This window comes from Xylaria bambusicola (assembly GCF_022495145.1).
Source record: "Xylaria bambusicola strain CBS 139988 unplaced genomic scaffold F5B22scaffold_80, whole genome shotgun sequence".
In the NCBI taxonomy this organism is placed as follows: domain Eukaryota; kingdom Fungi; phylum Ascomycota; class Sordariomycetes; order Xylariales; family Xylariaceae; genus Xylaria; species Xylaria bambusicola.
The window spans coordinates 68,002-88,136 of NW_025953633.1; the positions used below are offsets into that span (position 1 = coordinate 68,002).

The 20,135-nt window shown below is 50.4% G+C and overlaps 4 protein-coding genes across 4 annotated transcripts; 2 read left to right on the forward strand and 2 right to left on the reverse strand.

Annotated features, from left to right (window-relative positions):
* Window positions 1-2,546: 2,546 nt before the first annotated feature.
* Window positions 2,547-4,631, reverse strand: F5B22DRAFT_550635 (transcriptional activator of glycolytic enzymes-domain-containing protein). The gene is made up of 2 exons (XM_047972946.1): window positions 3,406-4,631; window positions 2,547-3,330 (listed from the first exon to the last, which is right to left on the reverse strand). Exons 1-2 carry the CDS (start codon window positions 4,042-4,044, stop codon window positions 2,800-2,802), a joined length of 1,170 nt encoding a protein of 389 aa, XP_047825329.1. The 5' UTR covers window positions 4,045-4,631; the 3' UTR covers window positions 2,547-2,799.
* An 8,340-nt stretch (window positions 4,632-12,971) lies between these two features.
* On the forward strand, window positions 12,972-14,871 carry F5B22DRAFT_550769 (alanine transaminase-like protein). Its single transcript, XM_047972947.1, has 2 exons — window positions 12,972-13,504; window positions 13,573-14,871. Exons 1-2 carry the CDS (start codon window positions 13,114-13,116, stop codon window positions 14,622-14,624), a joined length of 1,443 nt encoding a protein of 480 aa, XP_047825330.1. The 5' UTR covers window positions 12,972-13,113; the 3' UTR covers window positions 14,625-14,871.
* A 490-nt stretch (window positions 14,872-15,361) lies between these two features.
* On the reverse strand, window positions 15,362-17,033 carry F5B22DRAFT_640162 (26S proteasome subunit RPN7-domain-containing protein; the record flags this gene model as incomplete). Its single annotated transcript, XM_047977817.1, has 3 exons — window positions 15,362-15,560; window positions 15,634-16,466; window positions 16,566-17,033. The coding sequence occupies 3 exons, from the start codon at window positions 17,031-17,033 to the stop codon at window positions 15,362-15,364; spliced, it is 1,500 nt and encodes a 499-aa protein (XP_047825331.1).
* A 738-nt stretch (window positions 17,034-17,771) lies between these two features.
* F5B22DRAFT_629174 (mRNA capping enzyme) lies at window positions 17,772-19,648 on the forward strand. The gene has a single exon (XM_047976462.1). The coding sequence runs from the start codon at window positions 18,018-18,020 to the stop codon at window positions 19,497-19,499; it is 1,482 nt and encodes a 493-aa protein (XP_047825332.1). The 5' UTR covers window positions 17,772-18,017; the 3' UTR covers window positions 19,500-19,648.
* The last annotated feature ends 487 nt before the right edge of the window (window positions 19,649-20,135 follow it).

A 20,135-nucleotide genomic window follows, 5' to 3' on the forward strand; every position in this document is an offset into this window, starting at 1 on the left:
CCCGTTGATCTTCAGTCCATATTTAGTAGATTTGATTACTGCCACCACCCTTTTTGTGCCCCTCCGTCAAGTTGCTGTGGCATGGTTCCTGTGAGACAAAGACTGTTTCCGGAAACATCTGGCTAGTGTTGACTATAGGTAGCAGACAAAGGCGGATGTCACAAATTGGGCACATGTTTAGTAGAGGAAAGTATCAGGAGTTACGGAGCAAAGACGAATCTAATTATTCCAAGTTTCATCATGAGTACCCTCGTATCGAACTTTCAAGTTCAGCCCACTTCACAAGAACATAGCACATCTTGTATCGCTTGAGATGGGCGCTATCGGTGAGGATCGTACCTCTCATATTTCAATTATCTTAAAGACAAGTTGTAGCATTTCGACTCTGGTGGCATGTTACATTTAAGGATCTCGCCTGTCGCTGTAGGCCTTATTACTTCATATTGAGACAAGATACTTGTTTTTCAACCATCTCGGTCTGCTGCTCAATAATGTCTGTCTTGGCTGACAGGCACTCCCATTTGAATGACCCTATGAAACTACATCGCTTGATTTTAGATTCTCACGTTCTGTCATTCAGCTCCAAGCTTCTCCGTAGGTAATTTAGGAGGATCTATCTCTATATTGATATGAAGCTACGCGTGTCGCAACTTATCTGAGATATTTGGTGAATTCATCAGAATTTCTGTGCATAAAGCAGCATCAGAAATCACAACAGGTCCTCAGACGGTCTACTCTACAAACAAGGCAAGGGAACCTTGCTAAGTACTTTTAACACTTGCATGCAGCTGGAACTCGTAAGCTACGTTATTGTGCACATCAAAGCCGTCACGCTTCAGAAACCAATACGAGTAGTGGGAGATATTGCATCAGCTTGGTGTTATTGTTGTTGTATAAAGAATATAGTGACTCACAGACCTGGATTGTCAAGTTCAAGCAAATCACACGTGCACACGTGGCTGTTGGTGTTGCAACGCCGCTTCCCATCCAAGACTGCACACATGGTGGTTTATTTTTCAACTTACCTCCCACAGGCATCTTATCAGGTCTAGATGCTGCACAAGAGAAAGATAGGCAAACGAGCGATTAGAAGAGCGTGGTCGAAGCATAGACGGCTCTTATTCCATGCCACGGCTCCGAGCAGTCATTCGGCGAAAGCAGATCGTCATTGCTTGGTATAGATAGGTAAGATGATATAAAGCATTTAGGCACATTATTAGTCAAGCTGGCTCTCATTGGTACGAAGGGACCTATTATCAATCAGAAAGGATAATGTCTTCTACTCGCAGCACAGGCGATACCCCCAAGTGATGCGAGGCTGACAATAGCGTCCGAAGGGTCAACCAGGCCGGCTCCTCTGTAGTTTCTCTAGCAACGTTACTGTGACTAGCCCAAGACCTATGGTCTCCCATCCATGGTAAACAGCATTAAATCTTGATTGTAACGGCTTCCCTGTAAGCAGGTTAGTAGTGGCCCGGAATAGCCCGATGACTAGATATATATCCTGCACTTAGAATAGGACCGCAAGGAATCCAGTCCATGAAAGTTGCAGCTGCTGTCAACACGAGGAGGATGTGACCGACCAGCGACGCTGTATCTAGAAAACCCGAGACCGATTTGTATTAAAATCTCAAGACTAGGACTAAGCACGGTCTTTTCTCTTATTTTTCTATGTGAAGTCATAGATGTGGTGATACTCCCCAGTTGTCATCCCCTGTTGATCGTACTTCTCATTCATTCATACATACAAACACATGTACATATGGATACATTCTATAGAAGTCTATGAAATGCATCTCGTTGAACGGTCGCCATCGCCAGGAATTTCCTGACGTAATCTAAAAAATAAATGTTCCTCCAACCATACGGCGCCGCGATCGATACAGCCTCTGTATGAACTCTGTATAAAGCGTGACACACATACATGTTTCATGCAAAGGCCTCATGTCAGCCACTGCCAACACGGGCAATTACTCTAATATATCTAGACACGACTAATGAGGCAGCAGTTCCATAACCGCCATTACCGCCACCCTGTGGTTATATGCTCGGATATCGGCATGCTCAGTCTAGTGAGAAGAAAAGGTATGCTTACTGTAATGATAGTCATGCAGGTGGCATTCTGTCAATTACCGCTTGATGTGGCTTCTTTTGTTATTATAAGGCCTCGGATAGAAGATAAGTCTGACATCCTGTTCATACAGCTACACCCAAGCGCATTTGTACGAGAGCAATTTTATCTATTGTGTGACGTATATTCAACCTTCAGCCGTGACTATTATTCCGAATCATGATTTGTAGTGTCGGCTCGGCAATATGGATAGAAGTGCGGGTTTATTCAACAAGATGAGTGTTCCAAGTTATCTGAGCTAGCCAATTGGCTCTAAACTGCTGGTCCTACACTATAGCAAGTTCATATACTTGGGACAATGTATCGCAGTGACATCCCCATCACGTGTCCATGGCTCTGCGTTCCATGATTTCGACAATAGGATGGGGGCAAAGTGCACAAGTATTTTGAGCCAAGTGCTAGCTTTCGCGGATATCCAAGCAAAGGGTAAGTGATCGCAGTTCCGCCGATAGGCGACCTGTCGTGTCGTAGCCGGCGCTGTGCGAAGGTAGCCTCCAAGCCTCTACCACAGCCATGAACATAGCTCGTAACAAGTCGGAGATATAGTCGTAACCCGAAGTGTCAACCCATTCCGAAATGCAACCCACCAACCCCCCTCGTGAGTGGTATCAATGCTGCCCTCTCCAAAAACGCCAGCCTTATATGTATGATTCGAGAAAACTTTGCTTCTAGGTGCCAACGCCATCATCGCCAATGCCCTTTTCTTTCCGCTCATCTTGTAGCATGCGGATCAACTTGTTAATTGTCCCCCCCTCACGAAGTTTCTCCACCTCCTGTACTGCCGCATCTTCGTCCATGCCTTCGTTTATATACTCGCGAATCTTATCCCAAATGACTTTCCGTCTCGAATACCAGGTTCGTCCACGAGGTTCTGGTCGCCATCTCGATCCGTACATAGAATCTAGTTTCTCGATGGCCGGCTGTCCACCCATGCCTTCACGGTACTCCTTCCATACTTCCTCTACTGTCGCCACGGTTCGGTACTCATACTGTGGAGGGCCCGCCGGAGTTGGTGTTGATCCCGACACGGAAGACCTGGGAGCAATATGATGACCGGGAGATGGAGGCGGTACACGAGGTGTGGCGCGTGTGGGTGTTTGCGTAGGCGGTCGCGGAGGCGGGGGAACGGCGGTTTGCTGTGGAGGCGCAGGCGGTGGTGGTATGATTGATCGCACGGGTTGGTCTCTAGCGCTCAGGGCCTACAATAGTAAGAAATAGTCAGCAGCAGTATCAAGATTTGGAAGGTGACATAATGTATGTAAGACCGAACGAACCGACGCAGCAGCCTGGTGAGAAGCGACAAGCCCGCTCCGCAGATCGGTCAATTGCTGGTTGATACTCTCAAATTGGGCGTTGATTTGCGCGAGAAAATGCTGATGTTGGCTTTGGAGTTGGAGAATGGTAGCAATCAATTGCTCGGGGGTTCGGTCATGCAGCTGGTCCTCGGTGAGTAGTGCGGGCGCAGGCATGGTGGCCGTGACCGTAGCCGACGCAGGCTGGAAGAGCAGTTGGGTGTGGTGGGATAGTAAGGCGGGCGATTCGAAGCGACTTGGATCAGTACTGGCGCTGGCGCTGACACTGGCACCAGCGGCGCTTGTTGGATTCGGGATGGATCGTAGGCTGTGGCTCCCAGAGCCAGTAGCTTGTCTCTTGGACGGCGTGGCGCTGGTGCCGGCAATGCGCTGCAGATCGGATGCAGCCGGTCGCTTGAGCGCGATCGCCCCTGTAGGAGCTGCAGGGCCAGGTGTTATTGTAGCGCTGCTAGTGGGAATGGTGGGAATGGTGGTGGTGGTGGTGGTATGGGTGGGAGCGGGAGTGGTGGTCGCAACGGGGATTGGAGCCGTGGTCGAGGCCACAACGGTCGATGGGGGTGCAATACTACTGCTGCTATTGCCGGTAACCTGAGAGGGCATTGCTTGCCTGCTCTTCGTGCTGTGGCAGCTCTCGATAACCGACGACAACCCACTGCTGGTTGGCCAACTTGCCGGGTGAGCCACCAGCAGCAGTCCAGCAGCACACTTGAAGGCCCGATGATGAAGTACGACGACAGCGACAGCGACAACGACGACGAAACACACTTGATTGCTAGCCTCGTTGACGTTTGCAGGGCCCCGGGCCGGAGTAAGAGTGTGGGGACGGGTAGCAGTTAGAGGTTAGAGAAGAGTGTGACTGTGACCAAGATGGAGAGTGGTAACGGGCCGATGTATTTCTATGTACCAGTACAGACAAGGTGTACGTTTCCGTTTATATGTATGTGTGCCTGCGCTTGTGCCGACCAGAGACAGAAAACTTAACGAATGGCGAGGTAGGAGATTCCAGTGATAATAACGGAACAAGCAGTTAGGCGAAACCAGTCCGACAATCAAGTTGCAATCAAGTTGCAATCAAGTTGCGATATGATGAGAGGTCCGTTTCCCCTGGAGTCGGAAACCCGTTGACACGCCCGAGACGCCAGGGACAAGAAGCAAACGCTCACGTCGAATCTACCACCAAGTCAGCAGGCCGAACATGTCGTCGAGCGGCCTATGCCTATGGGTGTTGTGGTAACCTGAGCAGAAGGGGCAAGGTACGGCAAGCAAACAAGAACACGGGGATCCAAATAAACAGGCAACAAAGGTATTATGATTTATGATATCGGGATAGGATGGGGAGAGTTGGAGTTCAGATAGGGCAAGTAGAATGCCAGGTATAAAATAGGTTGCTAGGTTGGCCGACTGCAGAAATGTAGAGGTTACTGCACGTCATGCAGGCTGGGTGTAGTACCAGCACAGTACCGCAGGACGTGGGAGGAGAGCACTGTATTATTATTATCCTGGGTGGGCCGGATGGCAAGGTTGGGACGGGACGGGACGAGAAGACGGACTTGAGACGACCACGACATGATACGACAAGGGAACCGAGAGGGGACGATGGCGGCCAGCTATCTACCCGGTAGTGTTGCGTACGTCGTTCAGAGTCGTTTGTACTCAAATAAATGGTTGACGATGGAGGGGGGTAGGGGGAAAGCAGGGGCAGACGAGCAGTAATCATAACGATACTCACCAGAGGAGAATGTGAAATGTCTCGAGAAAGACCTTCGCTAACTGGTGAGCCGCGTGGTATCGAGAAGAGGCTAAGTGAGTGTAGGTAGCTCTCTAGGTATGTAGAGAGAGGATGCGAGGGGGGAGAACGAAGAAAAGAGACAACGTGGTAGGTAGCAGGCCGTGTGTTGCCGCCGAGAATGCTCAGAGGAGGAGCAATGAATAATAACAAGCAACATTGACAACACGGCTGCCACTACTAGACAAGGCAAGACAAGACAAGACAAGACAAGACACCTTAACCCGGCAACTCATGGCTATACGAAGGCGAGGAATGCTCTCAGCGCTTGGCGCTGGCTGGAAGGAAATGGGGTTGAAACCAGTTCAAGAAGCTACCTACGCAGTAGAGAGGGTCGGGTCAGGTGCATGCCGACAACAACCGACGTCAAAATCGAGCCAAGGTCTCGAGGTCGGCCTGGTTTGTCTTGTAGGTCAAGTAGGTAAAGGAGGTAAAAGAGGTAAAAGAGGCAAAGGAAAGTAGGCAAAGTAGGCAAAGTAGACAGGCAGCGAATGTTGGCAAGAGGTGTATACGCGCAAGGCACGGTCTGTAACTGAGAAATTGAAGAGAGTCGACTAACTTAGCAAGCAACAGTGAACTAGGGCCTCTAGAGACTATGGCGACATGACAACAAGCATGCCTACCTACTGGGATTCAACGCGTGTGTTGGTGTGTGCAGGGCTTCACTTTGTGTTGTATCATCAGCATTGCAACATTGTTACTAATAACCAACTACGCGCATAACAAGATACACACACACACGCGCGCACACACACACACACACATACACACATACATACACACATACTGACACTGACACTGACACTGACACTGACACACACACGCACACAACAAAACTGGCATGGCCAGCAGCAGCAGCAGCAGCAGCAGGCAGCTTGGTCGAGGAGAGGAGAGGAAGTAAAAGTAACAGCTAGAGCACGCCAGAGCGCGGAGAGGACCAGAGCCAGAGACACAAAACAGAGACACAGACACACAAACACAGAGAGCCTTGGACAGCAGACGGACATTAACTGGCTGGCGAGGTGCAAGTTCGGGTCATCATCAATACGTCGTCTGTGTCTCACGCAGACCATGTGCAATGCAGAAAATCCGGTTGGGGCTGGTGTGTTTTGGAGCGAAATGTCAGGGCTTTTGCATTTGTGCTCTAGATCAGAGCGAGCTTATACACTTCAGGTTTCCTCGATGCCCGCGACAAGGGTATGGATGGTGGTGTGTGTACGATACCTCGAGGTACTCATCATTCATGGTGCTACCCAGTCCTCGCCAGTCCTCTCCAGTCTACATGATCCATGGATGAGTTACATGCACCCCCCCCCCCCCCCCTTCTCCATCACTCAGTGAGTGAAGTCTCCATCATCCCCCACCTTCTTTCAAGCCTCCTCCCCAGACTGGACACACCTCTTGACTTATATTACCTTACCTTACTTAGCAGGTAGCCTAGGTACTTCAATACCGGTAGTCTTCGTTTTCCCCCAGTATCTCGGCCATGTAGGTACTGTCAGTGGCTGATCCAACAAACCAAGCATCACGTGAAGGCCCGCCTTATAAGCTATCTATCAGGAAATATCCCCGGGTCACGATGAATATCAACGGTCATCGAAGCCTGGTGTTTTGTGCCGTGGTGGGTATTCTCCTGCCTACCTGCCTCTAGGTACCTACCAGAGTAACCTACCTACACTTACTTCCTTACAAGTTGCATCCATTTCCTAGGCAAGGACATCAAGTAGGTATTTGTAGGTCGGTATTTGCATTAGCCTATGGAGATCCGCCTCAACGTCACAGCCCCGCCCCTCAAGCGAGCGAACTTAACATGGAAGTCGGGATATAAGTATAGTGCTGCATGCTGAGGCACTTAACCGACTACTAGGTAAGCATTTCCCTATCCGCGTCTCAGCTTGAAGAAGGACACTTGCCACAATATTGTACCGTATCTGTATCCTATGTAAGAGCGTACCTACATGTGTACCTGGTGCATATGTATGTACTGACTTCATTATGTACGTACCCAGGTACACTTTACTGGTATGAGGTAGGTAGGTTACCGGTAGTAGGAGGTAGTCACACGCACATGTATTTTACATGTAAATGTGTGTTGCGGGCGATAAGACATAGGTACTTGGTATCTATCTACTATACACCCTTGAACGAGTTTAAGCCAACAACATCCCCCTAACCGTGGGTTGAATGAATCAACAGCAACAACAGCAACAACAACAACAACAACAACGACGGATGGGTTGAAGGTAGCAAGGCAGGTAAAATGAATGACCTGAGTAAATAAATGCAAGATTGGCTGCACGTACAGCTAAGCTATCAGTGCACACACGCGCCTTGCATACGCCAAACAATCCATCCTCCTTCGGATAGACACATCATCATCAGCATCAGCATCATCAGTTGGATGGATGTGGCTGTTCCTTGCAACAACACCACACACCACCACAACAGCCAGGATTGGTTGAAAACAAGTCCAATCCCATTGGGTCGCGTCCTCGCCCTCCTACCAATTACACAGCAACCTGCAGTGAGAGGCCCATGTACGTCTACTTCCACCCAGCGGGCAAGCGGCCTAGATCGCCAGGTATGGCTACATGGCCCGTGTCAGAGCCGACCAATTCCCATGGCTGCAGCTCCCTAGATGTACATGTATGTAGCTGGGGATGGGGTAGGCATATACCAGTACCGTTCTAGGTACGCTTAACGCAGGAAGTTAGGGTAACTGCAGCGGACTGCGAGCTTTATTTCAAATCTTGTATTCCGTGCCACAAAGACGAAACAAGGCCGAGTCCGCACCTGTCCGCAGAGAATCACTAACACCACACAGAACCACAGTCCTTAGGACGCCTCCCGACCACCAACCGGCACTTACTAAATAAGGTACAATGGACGGGATATCAAATATCCAGCTCGAGTTACTGGTAGGCTACACGGCTTACTGTATTCGGGTAGATAACCTGTTGTGAATCTACATACCTAGCCCTAACGAAGTAGAGTACCTAGGTAACGTTTTGTCTTCCTACCAATGTGCTACCATACGTGATCGGACCTCTATATCTACACCACAATACACACAATGTACCTACTTACATAACATATGTACTTATGTACATATGTATGTAGTTAGGGAGTACCTAAGGTACATAGTTCCTTGTATCTCCTCGCTCCTCTAACGCCACCTGATACCATTCGGGAAGAATTGCATAGTGTACGGAGGAATCTTCTTCACTGCTTTATGTACTTAGATCCTCAGTAGATATACCTACCTTAACACGTATGTTAGGTAGATAGTATCAGGGTTGCTGTATAAGTAGCATGGAAGTGCACGGATGAGGAGGACATAACATAATTATAGTATAGCAGTTCCCGATCTCTCGGGTACCTCGTAGCCGCGCGCCACATAATCCTTACAGCACTGAAACAACATAGTCAACTTACGCTAACCTCCAGTCCCAGTCTCTCCCCCCTTCCGTTCTCACAGAAGTGCCGGTACTCAACTGGCTCCAATGAAACCCAAGCGGAGATAAGGAAGCATAGAGTAGGTACTATGTATGCATACCTACAGTAACATATGTATGTACCTACCTAGTCACCAGCACGGAAGATACATAACTGGGACATTCATTCTGCCTTACAGCTGGTCTAGGAGAAGTAAGAGCGTACCTTTCGGTAGGTATAGTATATGCGTGTTAAGTTTTAACAGCCCAAGATCTTCTAAGTATAGTGTAGATGGACAATGACAACTGTAATTGCCTGCTCAGGCATACTTTAGATATGTATCCTCTCCTCCAAAGTGTACCGCATGTCTATGACAATTACCACCATGGACGGAAGTGTCTACCATCATACTAAGAACACGCTATGTAATGCGGCTTGTTTGATGAGGGAATGAATGCATCGCACCAGTCTGTATCGCAAGCCTTGCCAGCCTCGGTTACCGGCACTCTAAAGAAGTCCCGTCTCGATTCATTTCTATGCGACCACAACACGTTCCAGTGCATCTGATTGCCACAGTACCTAGGCCATACTATAATAACGCGAGGACACAAAAGCCACGGGGGGAGGCTGGTCCCCCCATGTCAGTCAGTATTCGTTCACACCACCATCACCACAGCAGGGTAGTATAGGTACAACAGGAGACTTGCAAAAGGACCCCAATGTCTGGACCCTGTATACTGCTTCAATACCACCCCAGAAAAAAAAATCCAGACATCATGATGCTACCCAACTTCACGTCACAATTTCCCGCTTTGCCAATAGGATGGAACCCGCCAAGGTATTCGCTCGATACGTCCCATCGGGCCTAGCTTGCTGTAGAATTTGGAACCCGATTCGATCTCGCCTACTGTAGATACCTATCTAGTCCTTTTCGACTTTTGGGGGAAAGAGTACCAAAAGTGTACGTCGGTGCGTGTAAATATGAAGATAAGCTCAGCCATTCTTCTTCCGTCCCGTCACACGGTCACTACCTCGACAACATTGCAGCACTGTTCAACAAACACAGCCCAGCCGGTGGTAGAGCAGCCTCCTACCTATAGACGTGCCTGCTTCTACCGAGCTCACAATAGTCCCTACATAGGCACCCTATCATATCTTGGTATAGTCCATGGTCTGTCCATGGTATATTCCACGGCTAACATACTACGTACCTACTTACCTACCTACCTACCTAGTCTACACTAAAGACTCTTGGCAGGGCACTTATGGACCATCAAGTGCCCGTCATTTGACTTCTCTGAGCGCCAAATTCGGTACCAGAGCAAGCGACAGTTGTCTCTTCTGTCCAATCGGGCCACTGCCAGCCCCAGATCACCGTTAACGATACCTATCCTGGGCCGCAGTGCCGGCTCAATGCTAGGTGCTAGTGTAGACGTAGGTATACCTGACGTTGCGATTTTCGTGCTCCGCGTTCACATTTCGATATCCGGAATGACAAAAAAAACAAAAAAACAAAAAGACCAATGCCCCGCCGAGTATAACAGCGTGTCCAAGCTGAAACAGGGGCGGAAATCACGAGAATTTCTATGTTGACAGCAGCCCGCTTGCTATTGATCTAGATCTAGACCAAGAATGGCTCTTATGAGAGAAGCCAGCTAATGTAGTAGTTTCAGGAGCACATCCATCTTGACACTACTATATCTGACTCAACCTAAGTCGATTTACAATTCTCTCTGGCTATCGGTGTACTTCAAACTATGTAAATGATATCTGAGTACCGGTAGCTAGCTACCTTAAGTCCTTACCTACCAGACACGGTACACAGCAGCTCTGCAACTTGACATTACCATAGGGTGTAACGTGACTTGTGTAGGTCTTGATACATTGTAGAAGCAGGGGTAAACCCCGTAGAAGTCTTTCGCATTATGGGGCATATCTGCAACTAAATCGTGGGCTAATTAGCCGGGTGGAATATCGACTTCTTGTCCCCTCGACTTGTGAAATAGGTGCGCTAGGTGGTGCCAAGGCAAAGGTCAGAGGGGGCTGCTCGCGAGACTCACCCTATCATAACTCATATTCATGCCATCATAACGCTCTGACAGTATTGTGCAGATACCTAGGTATGTCGAGCCAGAGACTATTACACGCTACCTACTGTGGCTAGAGAATCGCAACGTCTTCATGTTACTTGGCTCGAGGGCAACGGGCAATGCAGCCTTTCCCCATCTTTGATGTACATAGATATACATATCGACGCAAATGTACATCAACATACAGTCCACTCACGGCAGTTCTGCACATTCCAGATTTGAAGTGCGTTACTTGCTTTAATCTATCATGTATCGATACACGAGTGAAAAGTGAACCAAGATATCTGGTCACGGTCTTGGAATTTTCTCGTGACTCGTGATAATCTCAATACTGAAAATACCCACGACACCTGCCTACCTTACCTAGGGAAAGGGGTTCATTCGTCGACACGACAAACTCTTGAGCTTTTCATATAAAATATTTGAACTAGTAGCTCAGTTGAGCCTGCCAGGGCAGGTGACACTTTCTGTAGTGAAAGCGTCTATTCAGCAGAGAGGTATACTTACCATCATCATCACAGAAATAGGTACCTATAGTTGGGGTAAGGCTAGGTAGTGACTAGAAAGCATCTATGTACATATATGTACATACTATGTATGTCACATATAGGAGATACCTATATGCGATAACCCGGGTGATGGTCATTGATTGCATGTCGCTCATATCTCCGACCAAAGTCCGGATGAATAAGAGCAAGCTCATTGGTCGGCAGATCTCGGTCCCCAAATTATTCTCCGTTGACCGGCGCTGAAGTTGACGATATCTTAGTGCTCCCAACAGCTCCTTCATAGCAGACTGGATAAAAGGGGCACTCTCATTGATTGTTTCGTTACGTTCGGGTTAAATGGCCCATTGCACTCACTAGACTATACATACTTCGTTCTTCTCCTTTCTATATCGTATTGCGGTTCCTCCATCCCAACGCTGGTCCAGAGAGTCGGGGAATTAATTCAGCTGCCTTTTCATGATGACAGCAGCATCAACTGTAGCAGCGAACCCGGCGCTGTTACTCGGTCCGGCGAAGAGGATAACAGGACTCGGCATAGATGGACTGCACCTAACCAGGAGATCGTTTGCCCATTGCCAGTCGCTTCTTCTGCCCCGAAGCCCACCGCCGGCACGCGATGGAACAGGTAAAGAAGAATGTTTTTCTTTGATGTCTTCATGCTGCTTCCGATGACAATGGCTCTATTCTCATCAATGTCCCTCTTCTCTTCCCCTCGTCCTCTCGCGCTCCTGCTCTCATCTTCCTGCCGCTGTGTCGTGTCTCTGCCGGTGCTGTTCGCAGCATGACGCCCCAGCGGCTAGTTACCCAAGTAGGGGTCTTCTATTTTATCCACTTCCCTTTCCCTATAAACTCTCGCCCCGTCCCGCCATCGGCAGAATCTACAGATTAGTGCCGGGGGTGTCCGGTCAACAAGGCACCCCCCACTCCGCTCACCTGGCACCGCTCTTCTATCCTTCGCCAGCCAGGACGAGAGATGAGAGATGGCCCGATGACGGCGTGCTATCCGCATTGGCCATCCTAGAGATGCAAAAGTCGCTTGGCTCCAGCTCAAACGCCTCAATATGCACACCCAATAGCTCAATTGCATCCCATCCTTACGTACTTGTTATGTAGTGTAAGATGTACTCTGCTTTTCGTTACCGCTACCTGCTCTACGATAGTGTAAATGCAAGACTGTGCTAGGCGTGACCAACGTGTATGACATGCGTTTTGGTCATGTCATGCCACCAGCTAGTGTAAACACGCGATTGCTGTGCTGATGAGGGATTACTTGGGTCTAAATACTAGGTATACCAGGCCAGCGTGTATGAGGGGGGAAAAGAATCGCGAAAGAGAGGTAAAAAGGGCAAGGAAGAAAAGGACGCAGGCAAAACGCACATGCAGCGTCTCTCTCTTTTCTCTCCATCTCACCGAGAAGTACGCGATGCATTGCCATCATCGTCTTGTAACCCTCACTACGCTCACTACCTGCCTGCCTGCCTGCCTGCCTGCACTACTACCTAAACCACATTGCCCCTCACCCCACTACCTAAGAATTCTGCAATTGCCGTGTCGTGTTCCATGAGAACGGACCTCCGTTTCGGAAATTGCCTCTAGATTTTTTGGAATTTTTTTTCCTCTTGCATCACTCTTTCCTTTTCTGCGAAAACCCAATCTGTTTGCCGTGCTTATACCCGCGGCTCCCCCCGGCTACTTTGGACGTTTGTCACGTATTGACTGCCCCTCAGTTTTCATTCAGACCCCGCCATCGCTAGGACGAACGCGAGCTCCCTCACGACCCTTGGTCACCCCACTATTGCGATCACGACAAATTCACCTAGCAAAGCGTCAAACTCATACCGTCGCAAACATGCCGCGGCTGAACCTTGGGAACATCAATCCCCATGTCGTCGAGGCCAAGTATGCCGTGCGTGGCGAGTTGGCCGTCAAGTCTGAAGAATATCGTGCAAGACTTCGAAGAGGCGACACCGACCTGCCTTTCTCCGAGGTCATCAGCGCCAACATTGGTAACCCTCAGCAGCTCGACCAAAAGCCCATCACCTTCTTCCGCCAGGTCCTAAGTCTTCTCGAAAACCCCCAGCTACTAGACAACGAGCAAGTCTTACTGGACCACCTGGGATACAAGCCCGATGTGTTGGAGCGTGCCAAGTTCCTCTTAAAGAACATTGGTAGCGTTGGCGCCTACAGCGCAAGTGCAGGCGTTCCGGCTATCAAAGAGAGCATCGCTAAATTCCTCGAGAGTATGTCTTCAGCCCCATGAGAACTCTTTCTTCCAGTCCCAGACACGGAACTAACCGACTGCGAACAGAGCGAGACGGTTTCCCTGCTGACCCTGCTCGCATCTATTTGTCCGCCGGTGCCTCGTCAGGTGTGAACACCCTGCTTCACATCCTCTGTGCCAATCCCTCATCCGGCATCCTCGTTCCCATTCCCCAGTACCCCTTGTACACTGCTTCACTCTCCGTTCTCAACGCCACCTGTGTGCCCTATTACCTCGACGAAGCCGCTTCGTGGGGTACGTCGGTAGAGACGATCAAGGAAGCCTACAATGCAGCCAAGAACAACGGAACCGATGTCCGTGCCATCGTCATCATCAACCCCGGTAACCCGACAGGTGCCTCTCTCTCCGAGGCCGACATCAAGTCGGTTCTGCAGTTCGCAGCCGAGGAGAATCTAGTCGTCATGGCCGATGAAGTCTACCAGACCAATGTCTTCATCGGAAAGTTCCATAGCTTCCGACAAGTGCTACTGACCATGCAGAAGGAGAGCCCGGGCAAGTACGACGGCGTCGAGCTCGCGTCCCTGCACTCCATCTCGAAGGGCATGGTGGGCGAGTGCGGGCACCGCGGCGGCTACTTCGACCTCATCGGCTTTAAGGCGGAGGTCGAGGAACAGATCTACAAGTTCGTGTCCATCATGCTCTGCGCGCCCGTCATCGGGCAGTGCCTCGTCGAGCTCATGGTCAACCCGCCGCAGCCCGGCGACGCCTCGTACCCGCTCTACGAGCAGGAGTACAACGGCATCTTCGAGGGCCTCAAGAAGCGCGCCACGGCCCTCTACGAGGCATTCAAGGAGATGGAGGGCGTTGAGTGCGGCGAGCCCCAGGGCAGCATGTACCTGTTCCCGACCATCCACGTCCCCGCCAAGGCCGCCGACGCCGCCCGCGCCGAGGGCCGCACCCCCGACGAGTTCTACTGCATGCGCCTGCTCGAGGCCACGGGTGTTTGTGTTGTCCCAGGTAGCGGCTTCGGCCAGAAGGAGGGCACGCTGCACTTCCGCACGACGTTCCTTGCGCCCGGCACCGAGTGGGTTAGCTCGATTAAGAAATTCCACGAAGAGTTCATGAACAAGTATCGATGAAAGAGTCTAGTCGCTATTTAATTGAAAATCGGGAGTAATAGCGATCACATTTCTCACTCGATGTCGGCTTTATTAGCCGGCTCTCCTTGGATGAACGAAATGAGGGATGGGTGTGTTTAGAACCTTGGACCTTCTGGTATAAGTCTCTCAGCCTGATTTTCTAATTCAAGAAGGAAAAAGAGGCGTTGCAGTAGAACGACGCATCATGCATGCATAGCAGGCTTATCCTAGCGATGCACGGGTGTAGTTTGAGTTTCACTGGGACTTCCAAGTCAAGGAGATGGGATGAATAGAATGGCTGGGACAGAAAGGATTACTATTTCATAGGAGTGCCAGGTCTTTTACTTAGATAAGACGGATTCGGTCATGACTCTTTATAGCATTGTCAAAGTAGGTAGACACTATTCTCATCTACATCATAGGCCCTTCTCTCCAAAGCTGGCGCTGTTTGACAAGGTCGATTCCTGGGTGGCGTAGGCGGTTGTATGCCGTTATGCCTGCAGTAGCAATGATTTATAGCAATAGTTTCGAGAACAGTGTCTTGATATGTATAGATTTTCATTGCGCACTACTCCGGTTGAGGGTACGTGACATTGAAAACTACCATATCAACGACTCGATATATGTACGTATCAAGTTATACAGACATGGGTGAAACTAAGTAGTACCAAGTGGTTCCTGCATTGTTCTATTTAGTTGCTCCTTTTGAATACCTGCCTGCCTAGCTAATTAATCTACTACGCCCGTTCGCTACCACGTAGGCGGACAGCTTGGCCGTATTTCTGCAACTTTGTGATCAACTGGTCACCCTGCTTCACGACATCTTGGTATTGCTTATTCTTGTCGTCTGGTCGGTTCGTCTCGATGACGCCCTTACCTGTCACGCGGTCGATTGTGCAGGGTATGCGACCACCCGCGATGAACTTAGCCAGATCACTAGTTAAATTGGGGCAGTTAGATACAAAATTGTCTGCTTATAAAAGATGTGCAAAGGGGGAACTGGACTTACCGATCTAAGAAGTCTACTGTAACGCCGAAGTCGCTGGCCATGCTCTCGAGACCCACGACGCGGTAACTCTGCAGAAGTTGCTGGTATGCACGCAGCCGCATCTCGCGGATGAACCATCCTCTATGCTCGAATAGATATCGGTCCTGCGTAAGAAACTTCTCCTCGACGAGAGCGAGGGCCTCGAAGAATAGTTTGTAGTGTCCGTTGTACAAACTGTTCACGAGCTGGGCAAGAGATGAGAAATCAATGGCCATCTCGGTCTCGGGCTGATCTGCACCCGTACCCAAGGTGGTCAGGTTAACGGCGGTCGTGGCTTTCGGCGCAACGTTGGGTGCCGTGGTAGTCTTGGTATCCCGCACTCCCGAGTCCTCAGCTCCGGGACCTGCGGAAAGGGCGCCAGTTAAGGCCAGCATTTTATCATCTCCGTCGGCTCCCAAGATGGCCTTGATTTCAGGCGCATCAACGACTTTGCTCTTGAAATCAACACGTTTCAGGGAGACGGAGCCGGCAAGGACGGAATAGACGACAAGGTTGGAGTATGTGCATAGCTCATAGCTGGTGAAAGTGGACAGGGAGTCGAGAAGTAGAGGGGCGGCGAGGTTGTACGATCGGACAGTGAGGAGATGAAGGCCTTCGTATGCCTTCAAGCGATTGCGGCGGTCCCAGTCACCGCCACTCTCTACCAATGTCTTCGCCTTTGTGACATATTTCTTGACGAGGGTACGTTCGCCGTAAAAGAGACCCATGCGGATGATGGCAAGTACAATGTCGATCTTCGTACCCAGAATACCGTTCTTCTCGAGAACATCCTCGTAGGCTGATATCGCCTTGTCCTGTTCTCAGGCATGGTAAGTAACTGCGACAGAGCGATGTCAAAGGAGTGGGTGTAACGAGACCGGAAGAAGAAAAGAAAAGAGATAGTCTCAGCTGACCTTGTCGCCAATTTTGGCAAAGAACTCAGCACGCTTCCCTCTTGCGGCCATTATTTCCGTGTCGCCAGCCTTCTCCACAGCCTCGTCCTCTTCCTTCTGGATTTCCTCCAGCTCCTTATCGTTGTCGGCCTTGAGCTGCTGGTAGACCTGATCATCCCAAGGCAGACTTACGGCCGATGACAGGGCACCGCCTGCCATCATGGCCGCACCAGCACTGGGTTTCCGACCGAGAGGCTTCTGATGTGCGGCGGTGCTCGAGGATGTCTCACCCGAAGCATTCAAGATGCCCTCGGCCGGGTGGGCAAGGTACCTGTAGAGAGGGGCCATCTTATGCTCGCTGATGGCGTCTTGTAAGCTCTTGACGGCGGCTTGCTGGGCAGGTCGGGCGGCATAGGGGTTGGTGAGAGTAAAGACATGCTGCGATAGCGGCAACAGTGGCCATTTCGCATATTGCGGATCAGACCCCATGTTTGCAATTGGGATTAGACTGTTGCTAGAAGGTGGTGTATGATGGACCAGGTTCAAGGTGAGGCTCGTGGCATCGGCAGCTGGGACCGGATTCGTGACGTGACGTCTTGTCTAGGCAGAAGATGGGTTCAAGGTTCAAGGCGACCGAACGAAGGTCAAGGCCGGGCGTATGCGAGCTGGCAGAAAATGCGGCGAGGATGGCAAGATGTGATTATGCTTGTTATTTGATCACGCGAGACGACGGCAGAAAAAGGTGGCGGTTAGAGCGATTCGCCGTGAGCATTCACTTTCGGTAAGGTAGGTAGGTATTCATACCCACCACAATGAAGTAAGAGGTAGTAACAGCGGCAGGCGTCCAACGTGGACGTAACCAGTGTACTGCCAGTGCTAAGTAAGCTGAGACCGGGGGCGGAGCCAATGGCAGGCCCCAGCTAGAGCTGTTGAGTGGGGGGAAGGCCAGGATCAAGAGCCTCAAGTTGCTGATAAAAGGTACGTAAGTACATGTGTACCTACCTGGGGAGAACCTGGGTTACCAGCACTTGAACTTGCCCAAGTACATACCTAATGTACATGTCGCGTAGAATTCAATTGAAGTACCTACCAACCTTGGAAGTATGATGTATATGTATGTATTTCTGCCCAGGTGTACATAGCACATCAGACTTAGGAACATACCTACCTATGTACCTATGTAGATATCCACCCGTCGTAGGTACCTTCCCTCGCTTCCCTCCCTCAGTAGCATACAATACCTACCCAAGGTCAATGTTTCTCATGCCAGCAAACGAAAAGCATATCACTATCACAAGATCCCGAATTAGAACTTGCCTAATTAGATTCACAACCCCCTGGGCAATACATCGTCCTAATCTGTAAGATAGAAGACAAAACAACAAAACATTACATCACTGATCACTGCATACCTTACACAATATCAGCGCAAGCCGCGTCGAAACGAGACTCCGCCCATCCCTACCTCGCATCATGGCCGACGACGAGGGTACAGAAGACCTTCCCCAGCCATTCGATGCAAAGAGGCTTGAGTCGGCAAAGCGCCGGAGACACAGCACCAATGACGGGTCCCCAATGGCTGAGTCAAATGGCAAAGGGCGAGGCCTGCCCTCCATCGATGAGTTACCACAGCCTTTCGACGCGAAGAAGCTCGAATCCGCCAAGAAACGCCAGCGCTCTACATCTCCCTCCGAACAGCCTCGGAAGCTCAAGCGCCCAGGCCAGCGAGCCCGCATATCGAATACCGAGGCCGCCGCCATTCGCCAACGGCATGAGCAACGCGAGCGAGAGTCTGCGCACGCCGGGAGCGATGCCGCCCATGGCATCAACGACATCGTGCGCCAACACTACAATGCCGTACCCGAGCGCGGCCGAGACTGGCGGAAGACGGGGAGCCGCATCAAGGGCCTGCGTGTCTTCAACAACTGGGTCAAGAGCACCCTCATCCAGAAGTTCTCGCCCGACGAGGATCACACGCCCGGTGCCCACCAACAAGGTCGTGACATGGCCGGCGCACATGGGCACGAGTTGCTCGTTCTCGACATTGGCTGCGGCAAAGGCGGCGACCTGGGCAAATGGCAACAGGCACCACAGCGGGTTCAGCTCTATGTTGGGTTGGATCCCGCCGACGTTTCGATTGACCAGGCCAAGGAGCGGTATCGAAGCATGGGCAGCCAAGGAGGCAGGGGCGGCCGCGGCGGGAGAGGCGGCTATCGGGGGGGCAACCAACGACAGCAGCATCTATTCGATGCCCGCTTTTACGTTAAGGACTGTTACGGTGAGTCGCTTGGCGATGTCGATATCGTGCGCCAAGTAGGATTCGATCCATCGCCCATGGGCCGTAGCGGCTTCGACATTGTCAGTATGATGTTCTGCATGCATTATGCATTTGAGACGGAGGAGAAGGCTCGAATGATGCTGCAGAATGTGTCCAGCGCCCTCAAGAAGGGTGGGCGGTTCATAGGATGCATACCGAACTCAGATGTTATCAGCACCAAAGTGACGGAATTCAACGAACGTGTCGCCAAGAAGAGCGAGGATCCCGTTGGTGAACAGCCGCCAGAAGACAAGGAGGAGGGTGAGGCCGAAGAGACAGCGGAATGGGGCAATGAATTATATCGGGTGAGGTTCCCCGGCAAGACACCCGAGGATGGTATCTTCCGTCCCCCTTATGGTTGGAAATACAATTTCTTCCTCGACGAAGCGGTTGAGGAGGTGCCCGAGTACGTAGTGCCGTGGGAGGCATTCCGAGCCATCGCCGAGGGATACAATCTAGAGCTACAGTATCACCAGAAGTTTGGGGACATATGGGAATCGGAGAAGGATGACTACGTGCTGGGGCCCCTCAGTGAACGTATGGGCGTCCGTGGGAGAGGGAGAGGCCCATTATTGGTTTCTCCTGAAGAGATGGAGGTGGCCAATTTCTACGTGGCTTTCTGCTTTTATAAAGTATAGGTGCCGCTGCCCGGCCTTAGCCATCTACGACTCTTAGTTTAGCGAATGCTGAGCTAGAAATACGCGCACCGTGATGACCTGGTGTAAGTGTATATCTATATGTAAGAAAATGCGCCTAGTGCAGCGGTAAATGGCGAATTTTCTTTGCATCCCAGCTGCCCATTTTGTGATTGATGGCAACGTAGTATTCAAGCTTAATCAACTTGACATTTGATGTTACCGAACTGTAAACATATACAACAACTTGTCAGCTCCGTAGTCGATGGTTTGTCATATCCTGAGCTGGAGGGATTTTCTCGACTTTTATTCCGAGGTTGCAGCGACAGTCTGGAACGATACAGAGATTTCCCGAAAGAGGAAGTGGAGCGTTTTGTGACTGGCTGTCAAAATGTCTCTTGTCTGCTATGGGATTTATTTCAACTACTTAGGTTGCCGAGACTCTGGGTAGGTGGGTAATTGTGGTTACCAGGCGACAATGAGCTAGCCGCTCGATACATCTTCGATTTTTACAATGCCTAGTTTGCGGTAGGCACTTGGTCTAGGGAGGAGACTATACGCATCTCATTGAAGCAAGGTTGGTGTACTATGTAGATGCCTACCGCTAACCGCATTCCTATCTGACTACAGCATCCAATG